General features: G+C 28.4%; 1 protein-coding gene across 3 annotated transcripts; it reads left to right on the top strand.

Moving 5' to 3' along the window:
• The first annotated feature begins 1,105 nt into the window (after nt 1-1,105).
• Nucleotides 1,106-3,539, top strand: LOC112274858 (uncharacterized). Of its 3 annotated transcripts, none has more exons than XM_024504676.3 (4): nt 1,106-1,415; nt 1,573-2,205; nt 2,526-3,081; nt 3,359-3,539. In XM_024504676.3, the coding sequence occupies exons 2-3, from the start codon at nt 1,912-1,914 to the stop codon at nt 2,667-2,669; spliced, it is 438 nt and encodes a 145-aa protein (XP_024360444.2). In that variant the 5' UTR covers nt 1,106-1,415; nt 1,573-1,911; the 3' UTR covers nt 2,670-3,081; nt 3,359-3,539. The 3 variants fall into 3 exon arrangements, with proteins under 3 accessions (XP_024360444.2, XP_090102384.1, XP_090102385.1); XM_090246258.1 differs by having other exon boundaries at nt 1,136-1,415; nt 2,623-3,081; XM_090246259.1 differs by having other exon boundaries at nt 1,333-1,471.
• Nucleotides 3,540-18,412: the final 14,873 nt, after the last annotated feature.

Below are 18,412 nucleotides of genomic sequence, written 5' to 3'. Positions count from 1 at the left end.
TGCTCTCTCATTGCCGCCTTCGGCACGGTCCTCTCCATGAACAGCTTCAACAAGATTTATGAAAGGTTTACATAACAGTTGACCGCAGTTTAGCGGTCTCGTACATCAATGTACTGTGACAGCACCACTGAACCACTGAATTGAGTCACCACCTGCAATTTACTAGGGAGTCATATGGTACAATGGTCTTATGGGTATTATTTCAGATCTAGCTGACGATGTAGTTCCAGGCGAACATCCTTACTCTAATGCATAAAGTGTACGCTCTCAGTTTTGAAGCCTTCAATGAGTTTGAACTGGGCAATCGACTGCAAACCTGGAAGGACACCATTAGACAATGTTTAGCTGCTCCTGTGTTGGTGATTGGCCTCTGGATTGTCATAACAGGCCATCGTCCAGACACGATAAGAATCCCTGTGGCATTCGTAAAAGAGCTAGTTTCACTGGGTGTTCATCATCAACACAGTCAGCACCTCAGAAACATTGCCCGAAGACATTACTAAATGAGAATAAATTTATGTTCAGTGGGCCACCCTGACGATGTGCTTTTCAATCCAGCAGGAATTAACCTTTAGCATTTTCCTCCCATTACGACGCTCATTTGAGTCCCTTTCAAATTGATCAGAAATGTCGTCGCAAGCTCCTCAATATTTAGCACCACGACAACACCGCTCATATTGTTGGAGAATGAAACTGAAAATAACTAAAGTAGTGGAATTTACAGCCCTTTTTACGTGTGACACTGATTCTCCTCTTACAAGTTTATTCTTTACCAAAATAATGTCTCATTCTTCCCAGCTAAACCTGATTCGAAATTGTATTAAATGGGACGGTTATATCCTACCTCAGACCCGGTACAAAAGCAACATTCTATATAGTATTTTTTTATTCACTACAGACAAAAGCTAACAGATGCTTGCCCTCTGACATTGATTCAACGGCTTGAGGATGGTAACTCCGTGAATGTAGCTGCATGACATCATCCAGGATTTCTCATTTTCCCACACTGAAATCGAGGTGTAGCGATTAACAAACATCACCATTAGAAATGCGTGATCTGTCAATCATCACTTCACCCACCCACCAGATCCCCTTAACCTTGTTGGTTGAGATTTGCAAACCCCTCTTTTGTCTTGATTGCAGTCATGCACTAGGCAGGTGATTCATCACGAGATCATATCTATTATCGTTTGCTAATCCTCCAGCTACGGTTGATCGATCTTAATTAGCACCAACCGAACATATAGGGCAGAGAGTGGCACTTGTGCCGTAGTCCTTGACATAGCTATCATCGCTGCATGTATAATGCTAGTTTTATGAAGCAAGTTTTCACGTCATTATCCCTCTCTGAACTGGGGCCATCTGCCATGGCCAGCATCCGCCAAGCTGCACCTTCAAGCTCTGCTTTTATTCCTGTATGTCTTGAGTCCTTCGGAAGCTCGTGGCTCTCACGTGGATGTACTGGAATCAGGTGCCGCTAGGGCAGCTCATGGTGTTGGTTGAATTATTAGTCCGCAGTTTTCCGCAACTGTAGAATAGCGATTGATCATTTTCGGGGCTTGTGTGACGCAGGGATGATCTTTAGGAGCTTCTTCGTAGGGGATTCGTTGCGTTTGGTGGAGCTGAGTCTCTTGTTGGGCAATGTGAGCTTGGAGCTTGGTAATGGGGTAGCTCTAGTTAGGGTTCTGGCGCTTGAGCGCTTCGCGAATTTCGGTGGCATTATTTATGCTTGCTGTAGTTTCTGTGAAAGTGTTGCAGTGACGAGGATTTTTTTCCTGAGCCATGGCGGAAGTTGGAGGCTCTGATTTGTACTAGCATTGCATGTTAAGTGTTGGAAAAGTAGACAGTACGTTCGCAGATATGCAGAATGGGAGAAGTTCACAGCTAGCATTAGCACGCATCTCATGAGCGATGGTTGGATTAATTAGCCACTGGCTGCCGGAGCATCACCACCACCCCCCACTGTCGGCCCCAGTTACCCGACATCCTCACAAGCTCAATTTTTACCTGGGCATCGTTATTGTAGCGTTTATGGCGGTGAGCGTGGTTGCACTAGTCTGCTGTTGCTACCGCTTGGAATGGCGTCTTCGCCTTCAGGCTAGAAATGCAGCGCGCCGGGTGAGTTGGGGCAATGGAATCTTGACGCAGAATACTGATGGTTCTCACGAGATAATAAGTGCTCGGGTTGGAAAGAAGACCAAACAGGTTAACCATTTCTACTCACTTGAGCGTTTTCTGTGGAGAACACGGAAATGCTGCCGCATATTGTTCCCAGACTTATAATGTGAGCATGATGCGTTAATATCTGAAGCTGCATTTTGTCTAGTCCTCCATTTAGTGAATCAATGTGACTTAGTTCCCTATTCTGTATAATTTGGAAATCTGTAGTTGCAATTAAGAGGTGAACATTTATTGTTCGGTGACTTAAAAATTGTTTTATTTCTTGTGCTCCAACTGTATGCCTAAGCAAGCTTTCCTCAGTTTAACAAGATGTTAAACTTTAGAGAGCGCTCTGGGGTTTGCAGGAGACAAATCTTTCCGTCATGATGCCTGGAGACAGTATTCCAAGTTTTCTTGCGAACGCCAAACCTCATGGAACGTCCACTGATCCTGCTTTTTCAGATTCACATGAAAGTGCAGCGAAGGATACATCCCCAACTTTTCGGTAGCGTTGACGATATTGGATTCACACAACAAATGAGGGAATGGTCTCGCTTCCAACCAATGAGTTTCAGAGAAGGAAATGAAGACCATCCCTTACAAATTGGTGGCAATGGTGGCTCCCAAACATGAAACACATTCCATGCATATGTATTTGCAAAAATTGACGTCCCACCGCTCATCTCCAGTGTTTTGCAGACGCTGTGTTTCAGAATGAGGATCGACCATAAGGGATGAGTTATTCGTAGTTGATGAGAAGAATTAGAACACTTTTCTACAAGATTGTGAATGGTATTGGTGTGACATCTTCTGCGTTGAGAGTAGATTTCTTCTGCTCAAGGGAGTTATAAGACTTGTGGAGACAAAAACTCTGGACCTGGATTGCAATGATCTTCAGTGACTACATCTATCTACAGATCTGTAAGCTAACCGTTCCACTCAACTTCTTTCTCGAATTTATTGTCCAGTTCTCTCACTTGTCTCTTGCTTTCATCATGTCATTTCTAAAACAAATCATATGAAAAAGTGGGTGTCTGAATTGTTAAGGCAAAAGGATGAAAAAAGCATCCCTGTATCTCCAAATCTTGCGCTCCCTTGCATTAGTAGGTGAGAGTCTCGATGTTCAAGACACTTTTGATTATTAGATCAGGAGCGTTTGGAATACAACCGACGTGATTGCTGTTCTTTCTTGCAACAGGGTGCAGAAACCTTATGGGAAACAGTATTCAGGAACTCTACAAGTTAAAAAAATATTGCAAAGGCAAATTAGGGTGAGCAGAGATGCTCCAGGTGCCTGCCGAAAACCGGGTACGTGTAAAATAAACAGTGTCGTTAAACAGTAAAAGCTCTTCATGCGAAATAAACCGACTGTTATCTCCTGTTTCTGCATTATTTTTTCCTTAAGTTCCTTCACTTTGCGCCTCAAACCATTGTGTGATACCACAAAGCTACGAAGTTAAGAAGGGAGTATTTTTCTCTTGCAAATTACTAGAGCAGGCTACCCAATCTTTCATGCAAGATTATTTGCTTCACCATTCCGAGAGTGTAGAAACCGCAACCAGACCGAGGGTTGACTGAAACTAAACAGTTCACGCAAAGACCACAACACAAAATTAATAGCACTTTGTTGAGTATATTTAAGGTTACACTAGTGAGTCAATGAGTTCTTAGTTTTTTAATAAGTTAATCTAGCTAACTTCTTAATTATTATTGTGAAAAGCCTGGACATAACAAGCGACAATCTTATATATGATGTTTCGTTTTGATTTGTAATTGAATAAATGTAATGATGTTTTAAAACAAAGTATTGAAAATTTCACCTAATTTTAGGTTTTATAATATATATCATAATTGGTTAGTTGTGTGATCTCATTGTTGGAGTAAACATTTTTTACTATTTTTGTCTTACCCATCTATTAAAGTTATAAAAATTAAGACTTCGTCTATTATTTGAAAAATGAATCAAATATGTACAATTATACATTCATCTTTAATAGAATTTAGCTAAAGAAGATAAATTATATATTTATATGTAAATATTTAATTATATATATATATATATATATATAAGTATGTATAATCTATTTTTATGCTAATATGGTATTAGAGTGAATTTTTTAGATTTATTTTTGAATGTTCTTTATATCGTTTTATCAATGTAAAATCTTCTTCTAAGAATAGAAGCAAATGATATTAAAAAAATGATTTAAAAAAACCTTACATTGATATTAAAAAAAAAAAAAAAAAAAAAAAAAAAAAAATTGTGAACAAGAGTTAAAACCAAATTTTAAAAAATACGAAATACTTATGACAAAGGTCTCATAGACTACAACATTGGCATTAATAATTAGAATAATAAGAAGAATAGATAGAAGTAAAAGTAAGTAAATTTTATAATATCTTGTGTAGATACGAATTTCTTACAAGCTTTGTAGACACAAATTTGACTTTACAGGTATTTTTAAGTAATTTGAAGATTAAAAACTTAGCCAACAAGTTAGCCATGTGTTGCACATATTGACCACTTATTTTACAAATTAGCCATATGGTGCGCATGTAGAAAACTTACCTTGCAAGAGTCATGAATATATATATATATATATATATTGACATAAGTAAGAAGTGCTAGGTGGAAAATAAATATAGATGGATTTGATATTATCTTATAGCATAGCTTCTTAGAAGTTTAATGAACATATATTTGACTTCATATATGTTTATAGTTGATTGGTAGGTTAAAAACTTAACCAACAAGTTGAGCATGTATTGTATGTGTGGATAACTTATAGTATAAGCTAAAAATGTGGCATGCATGTAGAAACTTGCCTTGCAAATTCAAACACATGTCTTATAAATTGAACACATCTTGAAGATCCCATAAGATGTTGCCATATAGCTCCTAGTTAGATAATATATATGGAGGTAAGAATGAAGCTTTTTTTACTCTTATCAATGCCTTTCTAGTCTTTAGTCTTATTTCAAAACTTTTTACTCTTCTTTTCTTTAGCAATAGCCATTCTAGTTTAATATATTACCATCTTTGAATGATTTTTTAGTTTATTCAAGTGACATAAGAGTGTATTGAATTTCTTTTATTTTTTTTTATTTTTTTTTGAGTTTCATATTTTTAACAATTTGGTAAGAGTGCTAATTCATCATTTTTTTGTATTTTTAAATTTAAAGTCTACACCAAGAAGTTGTGCAATTGAGAGAAGTAAGCAAATCAAGCTTACAAATAAATCCAAGCAGTCTTCTTACTCCAAGTTTAAGTAAAACAAAGATAAGTATGCCAAAGAAGTTCAATGGAACAAGATCAAAATTTTGAAGATTTTTACAATAAGTAAAGCTCTATCTAAGATTGTATCCTTTTCAATATGCTAATAGATTTACTCAAGTTTGATTCATAGATGCACTTCTCTCTAAGAGTGTTCTCTCTTGGTTTGCATATTTGATAGAAAAAGATTTATGCCTTATCTATAATTTGAATTTATTCTTAAAAGTTTTTATGACTATTTTTAGAGAAAGTGATTAAAAAAAGGTAGTAAAAATCAAACTTGTATCTTTATGATAAGGATCACATTCAACCACCATATATGCTATAAGATTCCAAAATCTTACTTATAATGTAGGTTGAAATAACAAAGTTCTTATCAATCAATTTCTATACAGATTGGAAGTTAATGCCAAAGATTTCTTATTGACAATGCCAAGAGCAAACTCATTGCAGCAATTTATTACTCAAGCCATTGCATGCAACAATCAATTCTTTAAATAATATAAAAAACATAAGTTTAATTGGAGAAGTACAAATCAAGCCATGTTGAGAATGTCTAAGTTTACAAAAGCTTATTCATTAAGATTATAATTTATGTAAATTGATACAATACATTTTAAGCCTCTTATTTAGTAAGAAAAAATTTGACACTAACAAGAAGATTTATGCTTATATTGTGGAAAACCTAAGCACATTATTGAACATTATCCAAAAATATAACACAACTATAAAATAAAGATTATGGTTACCAAAGATGATAATGTGTCAAAAAATAAGTTTCTCCAAATAGAATAAGAACCATATAATTGAAATCTTATATAACACTTAGTAAAGATCCTATTTTCTTTTCAAATCTCTCACTTAGTTTTATAATAGAAACTTATTTAGGACCAAAATTTTATAAAGTCATTGCCTTATTATATTCAAGTCCTTCAACTTCTTTTATAGATGAAGCCTTTGTTAAAAAACAAGAAATATTTTTAGACAAAAAAAAATAAAATAATATGTGCATGTAGAAGTCATAGATTGTCATTTATTATCTTTCAGAGACATTACCTATGAAATAGTTCTTTTAGATATAGCAACTAAAGATCATAATAGTTTAGATCATATTTGAAAAAAAAAATATAAATATTCTTTCAAAGTATTGTTCTTATAATTATTCTATTAATATTTAAGTGAGAATTCAACCACCATTTGGACCAATTTGTAATTTATTGCACAACAAGTTGGCTATACTCAAAGAATATATTCATGAAAATTTGGCTAAATACTTTATATGCTATTTTAAATCTCTAATAGAAACTAATATATTATTTATAAAGAAAAAAATAAATGTTTACAAATGTATATAGACTATTAAAGATTCAAGAAGTTCACCATTAAAAATAGGTATCTTCTATCATTGATTTTAAGACTTCTTCATCAACTCAATTAAACAAAGATCTATACAAAAATAGATCTATGAGGAACATATAACTTAGTATACATCAAAGAAGGAGATAAATAGAAGACTATATTTTGAATGAAGTATAGGTATTTCAAATATAATATTATAACTTTTAGATTCACAAATATATTAATTATATTTTAATATCTAATAAATGATATATTTTATAAGTTTTTTATAATTATTTTGTTATTTTTTATCTAAAAAATATTTTAAACTACTCTAAGAATATAAAAAAACATGAATTTCATACTTTTCACATGCTACAAAAACTTAGAGATGTAATGTGAGTGTAAATTTCACTCTTCAATCTCAATTAAAAGATGGCCTCAATTAAAAGTTGCTAGTAATTGGTGGTGTGAAGTAAAGTAACTAATTGGCAAAAGATCAAAGAAGAACAACCACATTCCAAGTGAAAGAAATGAAATCAAATAATCACAACACCTAAAACTAAGTCATAGTTTGTTCACTAGATTTTTATCAAGAAAAAAGTAAAATTAAAAAATAAAAAATATATTTTTAGATAGATAATTCTTTTTATCTTTCCATTGACATAAAAATCATGTAATTATAAGTTACTATGAATAAGTTATGATAGATTAAAGATAGAATGTAAATAATAGAAAAGTTAAGTGAATAATTTTTATCTCAAAGATAACTTGCTTAAGACATTAGGAGTTTGAGCCTCACCAAGGCTCACAAGTAGTGTATATTGATTTTTTAAAGAGGCCTTAAGGCGTTAGTCTTACCTTCCTACCTATACCCAAGGTACTACAATCCATATGGAAATTATTCACCTCTCTTCCTATAAGGACAATACTAACTGTTGGTCTTCCTATTTTCTACTAGTAAAACAACCTTTTTTATATTTTTGACTTCACTATGGTATTCAAAAAAACCCAATTATCTTAGAAACCTCTAGTAGTCTTCAAATCTTACTTCATTTCTTCATAATGGCTCTCAAAGTGATAAAGCTCAATTTTATCAAAGTCTTGAAATTTTCTTTAAAAATTCATAAAAAATTCTAAATAAATTCTAAATAAATTCTAAATAAATCTCATAATATATTTTTTAATAATAATATCCATATAAGGCTATATTTTTCTATCTTGGTGATTTTTTATAGTAATAAAATTAATTCAAATCCACTAATAATCTAATTTTTTAGTATATAATTAAAAGACATGAAGTTCTTTTCTATGCTTTTTCTAACTACTAACTGATCATTGATAGGATTTTATAAGTAATACATATAGATAGGAATTCAATGAAGACATTGTTCTCAATAATTAACTCTTAATACTTAAAAATAAAAAAATATTAAACTAACTAAGATAATTACCTTCAAGACTTATTAAGACTCCATTTTTATAACTTCCCTTCTAATAAGACTTTTGCAACTTATAAATACTTCTAAATTATAATAAATACTTAAAAAGTCAAAATAATCTTTAATCTTAATATTTATATAATTAAATGACTTAAAATTATATTTTTAATTAATACATTAATTATGATTAATTTATAGGACCCACATATAGGATTATATATCAAGATAAAAAAAAGTACATAGTTTATACTATTCAAGTTGATTTTTTAGGATACATTATTTCAAATGATGGCCTTATAATTGATCCTAAGAAGATCTAAACTATCATAGATTAGAAGATCTCAAAAATAATCAAAGAGGTACAATATTTTTTTAATTTTTTTAATTAATGTTAGATCTTTATCAATTTATTTTTTTAAGTTGTAACTCCTTTTACACATTTGATATGGAAAAAAAACTTAAATGGAATAAAGAAACAAATCATCTTTTGAAGCCTTAAAAATGACATTTATTTTTATACTTATCTTATATTATATTGATTTTTTTAAGGCAATCTTTATAAAAACAAACACATTAGACTTTGCCATAGATATAATATTATCACAAATAGGAGTAGATGATAAGTTCTACCTAATAGCTTTTCATTCCAAGAAATTTTCAATAACCAAGTTTATTTACAAGATCCATGTCAAAGAGTTTTTTACAATTGTGGATTCATTTCAAGAATAGCATCATTATCTAAAAGATGCTTCTAGTCCAGTCACTGTATATATGGATTATAAAAATCTTTAGTACTTTTATCAAGAATTGATTTCAAGGTCACTTATTGATGTAAAAAATAACAAGGTTTGTCAAATACTCTTTTTAGATGATTTTATCTTGTATAAAAAGGAAAAAACACAACTTTTGATCAACAAAGAATTTTTTTTTTAAAGCCAAAGTATTTTTATCTATGAGCAATGAAATCAATATTTATTATTGATTCAATATTTCTCAAGAAAATTCAATTCAATATGTCCTTTGATCCTTTTATTTATAATATTAAGAATGATTTTTCTAAGTCTCATGATACTTCTAGATTTAACTTTAAGAATAATCTATTCTATTTTAAAGCATGATTATATATTCTAAAAAATAAATCATGATTACATATTCTTAAAGTTCATCATAACTTTTCAACAACTAGACATTTTGGATACAATAAGTCTTTAGAATTAATATTAAAATATTTTTGGTGGTTTCAAATATAAAAAGCAATCAAAGACTTTGTACAATCATATGGCGTTTGTTTAAGATCACAAATTCTTCATAATCAATTTTATAGACTTCTTCAGCCATTACCTATTCTAAAATAATAATGGTCTTTGGTTTCTATAGATTTTATTATAAACCTTTCAATTTCAAGTTTGTATGATTTTATATTTGTGATAGTAGATTTTTTTACCAAGATAATATATTTTTTATTATGTATAAAATTTATCATTCGTAAAGAGATAGCTAGGCTTTTTTTTAACAACATCTATTACTATTGTGGATTATCTAAAGGTATTATATTGAATAAAAAGACTCAATTTATATAAATATTTTAGAGAATCTTTTTTCAGATTTTAAAAGCAAACATAAAATAATCTTTGACTTTTCATCTTTAAATCAATGGACAAATAAAGTGCGTAAATTAAGTTTTAAACTAATATTTAAGATGTACCATCAATTACTAATAAAATAATTAAAAAATTCTTTTACCATTGACAAAGTTTGTTCATAATAATATGATATATTTTTTTATACAACAAATACCTTTCTTTGCTAAATATGATTATTATCCATAATTTGATACTTTTGATTTTTCAAAAGTTGATAATCTTGTAGCAAAAGATTTCATAAAGTTTTTATTGAAGCCACATACAACAATGAAAGGACAACTAAAAGAAACTCAAGAACAATAAAAGATCAATGTAGATGCCTATAGAAAATAACAACTTCAATTTCATATTAGAAACAAGATATGGTTATTTTGATATAATATCAAGATTAATTACGTTTGTGATAAGTTAGATTACTATAGGCTTTGACCATTTTTTATTTATAAATAAATTAATCCAATTGCATATTGATTACATTTAATAGAGTCTATGAAGATCCATCTCGTATTCTATGTATCTTTTCTTGAGCCGTATTAAATATTGAATACCTTAAGAAGAAGATAATTGCCACCTTCTTTTATAAAAATGAATAACAATCCATAATTCAAGATAAAAAGAATCTTAGACTCAAGGTAATATCAAAATAGGTTGAAATATCTTGTTTATTGGCTCAAATATGATATTAAAGAATTTATATGAGAGCTAGCAATGAATCTTATAAATATAGTAAAAAAGATTAATACTTTTTATTGACAATATCTATCAAAATAAAAATTAAAAATTAAAAATCTTTACTATAAAAGAAATAAAATTCAAGAAAGTTTATATTTTATCTTCTATATTTATTTATAATTTCTATATATTTATCTTGCTAAGTATATGAAGAACCAATAATCAACAAATTCAACTTAAGAGTTATTATTTACTAACTTATTAAATAAGACATTGCAATTGTTATAGCGTTGAAGATGACATAATCGAAATGAAGATCCTCAAGAACAAAAAAAATTTTGTGAATAGATGGAAAGATGTAACGCATTTGATATCACAACTTTGGAAGAGATTTCTAATGTTTGATGATTTTATTAGAGGTAGAAATGATTCCTACAAATGGTCTTACAAATGTTTTGTTTGAAAGAAGTTATGAAGGCTTTAATAACAACCAAATAATAGGGTGATCTTTTTGCCCTAGAATTAGATATTATTGATGACTAAAAAGACCTATCAACCACCTTTCAAAGAAAAAAAGATCAAAATATGTGGTAAATATAATTTATCATATCTTAGACTTCTTTAATATATGATGACCATTCCTTGTTAAACTTGTCTCTAAAAAGAAGGAATAATATAATAAACATATATATTTATATAGATAAGAAGTGTTAGATAGTAGATAAACATACATAGAATTGATGTTATCTTGTGGTGAAGCTTTTTAGAAGCTTTATAGATGTGCATTTGACTTTATACATGTTTATAGTTGATTGGTAGGTTAAAAACTTGGCCAAAAAATTAGCCATATATTGTATGTATAAATAGCTTATGGTACAAGGTAACAATATGGTATATATATAGAAAACTTATTTTGCAAATTAAGATACATGTCTTGCAAACTAGACACATATTGGAAGTCCTATAAGTTGTCGCAACATAGCTCTTAGTTGGATTATATATATAGAGGTAGAAGTGAAGCTGTCTTCATTCTTTTTAATGACTTTTTAGTCTTTAGTCTTTTTTGAAGATTTTTTAGTCTAATTGTTTTTGGCAATAGTTATTTTAATTCAATATATTATTATCTTTGAGTGATTTTTTAGTCTATTCAAGTGATATAAGATTGTATTGAGAAATTTATTTTTTTAAATTCATGCCCTTAACATGAAGTTGGACATGTGGTGGATGACTTATAAAATATTATTATATTTTTTTTAGTTAAATAATATACATAGAAGAAAAAATAAGGTCTTTCTTATTCTTGTCATCTTTCTTATGTTCTCTTCTTAGCTCAAGAATCTCTAATATCTTTTTATTTGGCAATAGCCATTGTAGTTCTATCTTATATTTATCTTTGATTTGTCTACTTCTTCTTTTTAAGTGTTACAAGAGTGTATTTATTTTTTAAAATTTTTGTTATGATTTAAGTCTTTAAAAAAATTAAGATTTTTTTATATATTAAAAAAAATAAAAAAGACTTGATAAATTTCTTTGAGAATTGATCTTTGAAAGTTGAAGGATTTGAATAGATAATAACTATGTGAGAATTTTGCAAAGTCAAGGTTATTTAGACATATATATATATATATATATATATATATATATATATATATATATATATATATATATATATATATATGTATATATATATATATATATTTTATAGAATAAAAAAAATGATCACATGTTGATAAATTATATAGATTTATAATTATATTTTTTAAAATAATTATTATAAAATTAAGCTCAATTAGAAGACCAAATCAAAAATTAATAGAAATTAAAATAAGTTAGAATATTAGAAATTAGATTTTGAAGATTAATAAGGATTTATACAATTTTGAATAATCTATCTATTTTTTTATTGATTTTTATTTTTATTTTTATTTTTTTGTATTGAAAGTTTATTTTGAGAAAAAGTGAATTATAAAAAGTTGAGCTATTAATGTTGAAAAGTCAAAATTAAAGTTGAAGTAAAATATTTTCAATAATTAAGCAAATTAGAAGCCTTTTCTATCAATTTTTAAGTTTTATTATCATCCAATTTTGTGTAAATATTATTAATTAGTAGATTAAAAAATATAAAAAATTTAAATAAAAATTAATGATTAAATTAAAATTATCGAGATTCAAAATTTTATTTAGAATTTAGAATTTATTTAGGATTTAATTAAGATTTTCTAAGTTTTTTTTAATATTTAGTTGGAATTTATTTAAAATTTTATTAATATTTAATTATATTTTTAAGAGGATTTCATTAAATTTTACTTAAAATTCTTTTAGAGTCGGCTAAGATATAATTAGGATTTTTTTTTAAATTATTTTATGATTTTTTAAGATTTCATTAGGATTCTTTGATATTTAATTAAAACTATTAATGATTTTTTAGATTTATTTAAAATTTAGTAGAATGTGATATTTATTTTTTAAGATTTTTTTATGATTAATAAGAGATATTTAGCATAATTAAAAGTTTATTTAATTTTTAAGATTTCTAAGATTTTTTTTTTAAATATCTTAAATATATTTACATTGAAAATTTAATAATAATAAAGATAATTATTAATACTACATCTCTAATTGATATTTTTAAAAGCCATGTCACCTCCACATAACTTAAATTGACTAAAAAGTATGCTTCTATGCTTAAAGCATGCATAGTACACTAATATTTAACCTTCATATTGATTCAAAAATAAAATAAATTTAAAAAATATATATACTATTTTTTTTTTGCAGTAAGATAAAAAAATCTATAATAAAATATAAAGTTATACTTATTGAAGAAGAAGTACTATGAAATCACAATTCTTAGCACTAGCAAGATTGTACACAAAGAGAGTGTAGAATAAGATGTGTCTTACTTCCAATATTCAATACTTATAGGTGGTAGTAGCTACCCTAGAAGACAACTTCTATTCTTTGACTTTTACACACATGGTCCTAGGATCCTTTGGCATATAACTTATTTCAAGGGTATACTATGGTCTTAAAATCCTTTGGCATCTTATTAATCATGAAAATAACCTATTTCAAATATTAATTATTTTTATTTAATCTTTGAATATTTCCTAGTTCATACTTTATCTTCTTGATTTTGACTCTTGGTCCTTGACTTTATCTCATATCCATAAGATGCCCTTTTTAACTACCAAGAATCAATCCTTTGACTATTAACAATTTATTTAAAGTAATATCTTCTATAAGATAATTTATTCTACTTTCACTTTTATTTACTTACTTTAATACTCTCACTTTTATTTACTTACTTTAATACTCTCACTTTGATATTGATGAATAGGCTTTTAATCCTAATGTCTTTGTCAACATATGATGTCTATTCTTTACTAATGCCTTTGTCAATAAATTAGCAAGCATGTCTTTTATTGTACAATACTTCATATTAATTACTCTCATTTCAATCTTCTTTTTTATGATGTGATGTTGAATGTCAATGTATTTGGTCCTTAAATGATACTTTGGATTCTTTAGAAATTCAAGACATCCTTAATTGTGATACTCTATTAGAGTTTCTTTTATTTGTAATACTCCAATGTCCTCTAAAAGTTGTCTTAGCTATATTGCCTCCATTGCACTATAGCTTGTTGCTATGTACTCTGCCTCCATTGTTGATCTTAAAATTGTTGGTTGTTTCTTACAATTCTATGAAATACCTCCCAATCCAACAAAAAATACATATCCCATTGTTGATCTTTTATTATTTACATCTTTAGCCCAATTCACATCATAATAACTATATAAATTAATGTTATTACTTCCAAGATAAAATTTGAAATCTAAAGTTTCTTTTAAATATTTCATGATTCTTTTGATGATTGTCCAATAAATTGATTCAATCTTTGATATGTGTTTGCTCACAACACTCACTACATATACAAGATCCACCCTTGTGCCAACTATTATATATATAAGTGAGTCCATTCCTGTCTTATATAGAACACCTTACATTTGATCTTCAACTTCAGCATATTTTTCATCTGTGAGCTTCATCAACTACAAATTGGCCTCCAAAGATATTATAATAGACTTACATTCTTGTATGTTGAATTGTTTCAACTTTTCTTCAATGTACTTGTTTTGGCTCATTGTAATGGTCTTTTTTGCATGATCTCTCACAAATTCCACTCCTAAATAATAGTAAAGTTCTTTCAAATCACTCATCACATATTTCTTTTTTAATTTTGCTTTCAATCAATCTATCATCTTCATAGTATTAGTTAAGTTGATCAAGTCATTGATATAGAAGATGATAATTAATATGAACTCACTTGATTGCATCTCATATAAAGAATAATTAGATTCATTCCTTCCAAATCCTTCATTCACAAAGAATGTATCAATATATTGGTATCATATCCTTGGAGATTTCTTAAGTCCATACAAGATTTTCTTCAATTTAGAAATAAGATATTATTTGCCTTCTTCTAAAAATCTTTAAGGTTAATCTATATAAATATCTTTTTTTAGATTTTTATTCAAGAAAGTCATTTTTACATCTATTTGATGCATCTCAAAGTCCATTGCTACCTCTATTACAACAATGGTTCTAATAGTGGTAAATTTTGCCATGAGAATAAATTTTTCATTGAAATCAATACCAACAACTTGTGAGTAGCTTTTAGCAACTAATCTAGACTTGTATCTTATAACATTATCTATTACATCCCTTTTAGTTCTCAACATCTACTTACAATCAATTGAAGATTGATTTGATGGAAGTTGAGTCAATTACCATGTTTCATTCTCTATGAGTGATTTTTACTCTTCTTTCGTGGTATTCTTCTATCATGTACCAAGTTGTTTTTTATCTATCAAAGAATATTTCTTTTTATTTGATAAAGCTTCACCTTCTTTTACTTCAAGATTTTTTATAAGTTTTTTCTCTTTTAAAACTTATTTCTTCACATTCAGAGGTTAGTACTCCTTATCATCATTAATATCTTCAACATCCCCATTGTCTTCATTGTTGATTCTAGCAATTGTAGATACATTGTGGTCTACCTTCTTTAATTCTTCATTTTTATTTGAATTTCTACCATCATCAACATCATCATCTTGTTCTTCTTTTTTTGCTGAAATTGAAGATGTGTCTAGAAACATATCATTACTTCCACTTAGATACATCTCCAAGAGCTCATAAGTATTTTTATGATCTAAAAATTCTATATCACAACTTTTGATGATTTTCTTGGTTTCTAAACACATAAGCCTATATGCCTTAGTACATTCACAATATCCAATAAATACACATTTTTTACCTTTTGCATCAAATTCGAACCTCATACAATTTTGTACCTTTGCATAGGTGATGCATTCAAAAATCCTCATGTATATAATATTAAGTTTTTTGCTATTCCAAGCTTCTTGTAGAGTCATTAATGTGAGTGCATTTGTTGGGCACCTATTCTTTCTATACACTACATTTACCACTACTTTTGTACAATACTCATGTCCAAGATTTTGTGTATGAAGTATATTTCTTGTCATCTCTTTAATGGTGGAATTTATTCTTTCAGCAATTCCATTTTGTTGTAGAATGTACAAAGTAGAAGATTATCTTGCAACACCTTGAATCTTTAAGAATTCATCAAAATATTTTGACATGTACTCACTTCCATTATCTATATGGAATGATTTCAATTTCCACTCATATTGTTTTTTTATAGAGCTTTAAATTCCTTTAATTTTGAAAAATACTAGCTCATAGCTTTAATGATATAAATCCATACTTTTCTTAAAAAATCATTAATAAATATCACAAATTATCTTGCTCCTTCAATTGATTGTGTCTTCATTGGTCTACAAACATAAGAATGCACAATCTCTAATAATTTTCTTACACATATTGCAACCTTTTTTAAAAATGAAGCCTTTTGTTGTTTACCTTATATACAACCTTCATTAACAAGCGTCAATGCATTGTACTTGAATTGACTAAGTTCAAAGCCACTTACCATAGATTGGAGTTCCTTCATACCTTTGACATTGAAATTGTTGATGCCAAATTCCAAACTTGTATTGATCTTGTGGAAAATCAGCTAATTCTACAATTTCTACTCTATTCATCTTCTTACAATTGATGAAGTAGAGGTTACCATCTTTAAGGCCTTTGGTAATATGTTGTCCATCTAATGTCTTCACAAAATATCTATTCTTATCAAATTAATTCTTACAACCATGTAATATAAGTTTACTTACCAAAAAGAGGTTCTTCTTCATCTTAGGCACATGTAAGACTTTCTTCAATCTGATTTTCTTAATTTGGTCCTTTACAAAAATTTCCACAAGAATGGATCCAATTCCAATGGCTTATACCATGCTATTGTCTCCCAACCAAACTTAGGTCACTAGAATTTCTTCATAAATTTTAAATAAATACTTATATAATGTCATGTGCTTAGTAATATCCAAATCTATAATCCACTTAAACATAGCAGCCATGGAGGTTTGTTTACTTACCATGAAAGCATAGTCATCTCCATCAAACTTATTACTAGCATTGTTTGTATTCTTTCTATCTCTTTTCTTAGCTTTGTAGTAATTTCTAATAAAGTGACATGATTTTTTATAAATATAGTAATTTTTTTTGTTGTTTTTTGAATTATCATGTTTGTGAGAATAGCTATCTTTGCCTTGTCTTGAAAATAGAGCCGAATCATCACTTTAAATCTTCTTTTCTTTCTTCTTGGTCACTTCATGGGCAAGCTTTGATATGACATAATTTATAGTAAGTTCCTTCATGTTGATAGACTCCAATGCCATAATAAAGTAGTTTTAGGACTCGAAAAGGCTCATAAGCAATGTCAATATTCTTATGATCAATTAACTTGTTAATAACTGTTAGTTGATTTGCAAGTGCTTTTACTTTGTTGACATGAGCCATGAGGTCATATCCTTCTTCCATCTTTACCGTTAAGAACTTCTTTCTTGTCTATAAAATATTGACAAGGTTTCTACGTTCATAGATATTACAAAGAGTCTTTCATGCTTCCGCTGATCCATTGTAAGCAATTATATGTGAAAAATTGGCATCATCCAAATTTAATATAATCTTCCTAAAAGCCTTCTTTTGACAATATTTATACTCTTTTATCACCTTGACATCAATATTGTCACTTAGAGGCTCTTCACTTTTATCCACAATGTCCCAAAGGTCCAATAAAGCCAAAAAAAGTTCAATTTTTTTCTTCCAATAGTAGAAGTTATCACTCCTAAACTTCTCAATCATTTTCAAACCGTCACCTTCACTTAAAGCCATGTCTAAGAAGGAATGTATTAAAAAAAAAAAAAAAAAAAAAAAAAAAAAAACTCTCAAAATCAATAAGAAGGTGTTGCTGCCTTAAAAATCTAAAATATCCTTTTTGTGAGTAAACTAGTAATATCACTCTTTAAATACTCTCAACTTCACTTATAAGACTTCTCACAAGTCTTATATTCTATCTAAATCTCTTGTATAAGCTTTGTTACTCTATAATTGTCCTTCTTCTTTCATGAAATACTTCTAATCTCACAAAACACTTCTTATCACTATAAGAGGATTTCAAAAGAAGTTTATTACATAAAACCATAATGTTAGATCACAAATGATGTAAATGAGTAAAGAAATATAATACTAGTATTTTAAAACATCATTCTAAGGTATCAAACAATCTCCACGATTATTAATGCATTTAATAACAAGAAAGACCAAAGTTATACCAACAATAAGATACAACAATGGAATAAGATGATACCAAACTCTAACATTAGCAAAAATAAAAGATCTACTTTTTACAACAAATAAGACTTCAAAGAACATCAAAATTCATAACTAAAGCTGAATA

This window comes from Physcomitrium patens, chromosome 22, assembly GCF_059467195.1.
Source record: "Physcomitrium patens ecotype Gransden chromosome 22, ASM5946719v1, whole genome shotgun sequence".
Classification (NCBI taxonomy): Eukaryota; Viridiplantae; Streptophyta; class Bryopsida; order Funariales; family Funariaceae; genus Physcomitrium; species Physcomitrium patens.
Note: the sequence above shows the minus strand (reverse complement) of the source record. Positions and strands in the feature narration are given on the sequence as shown.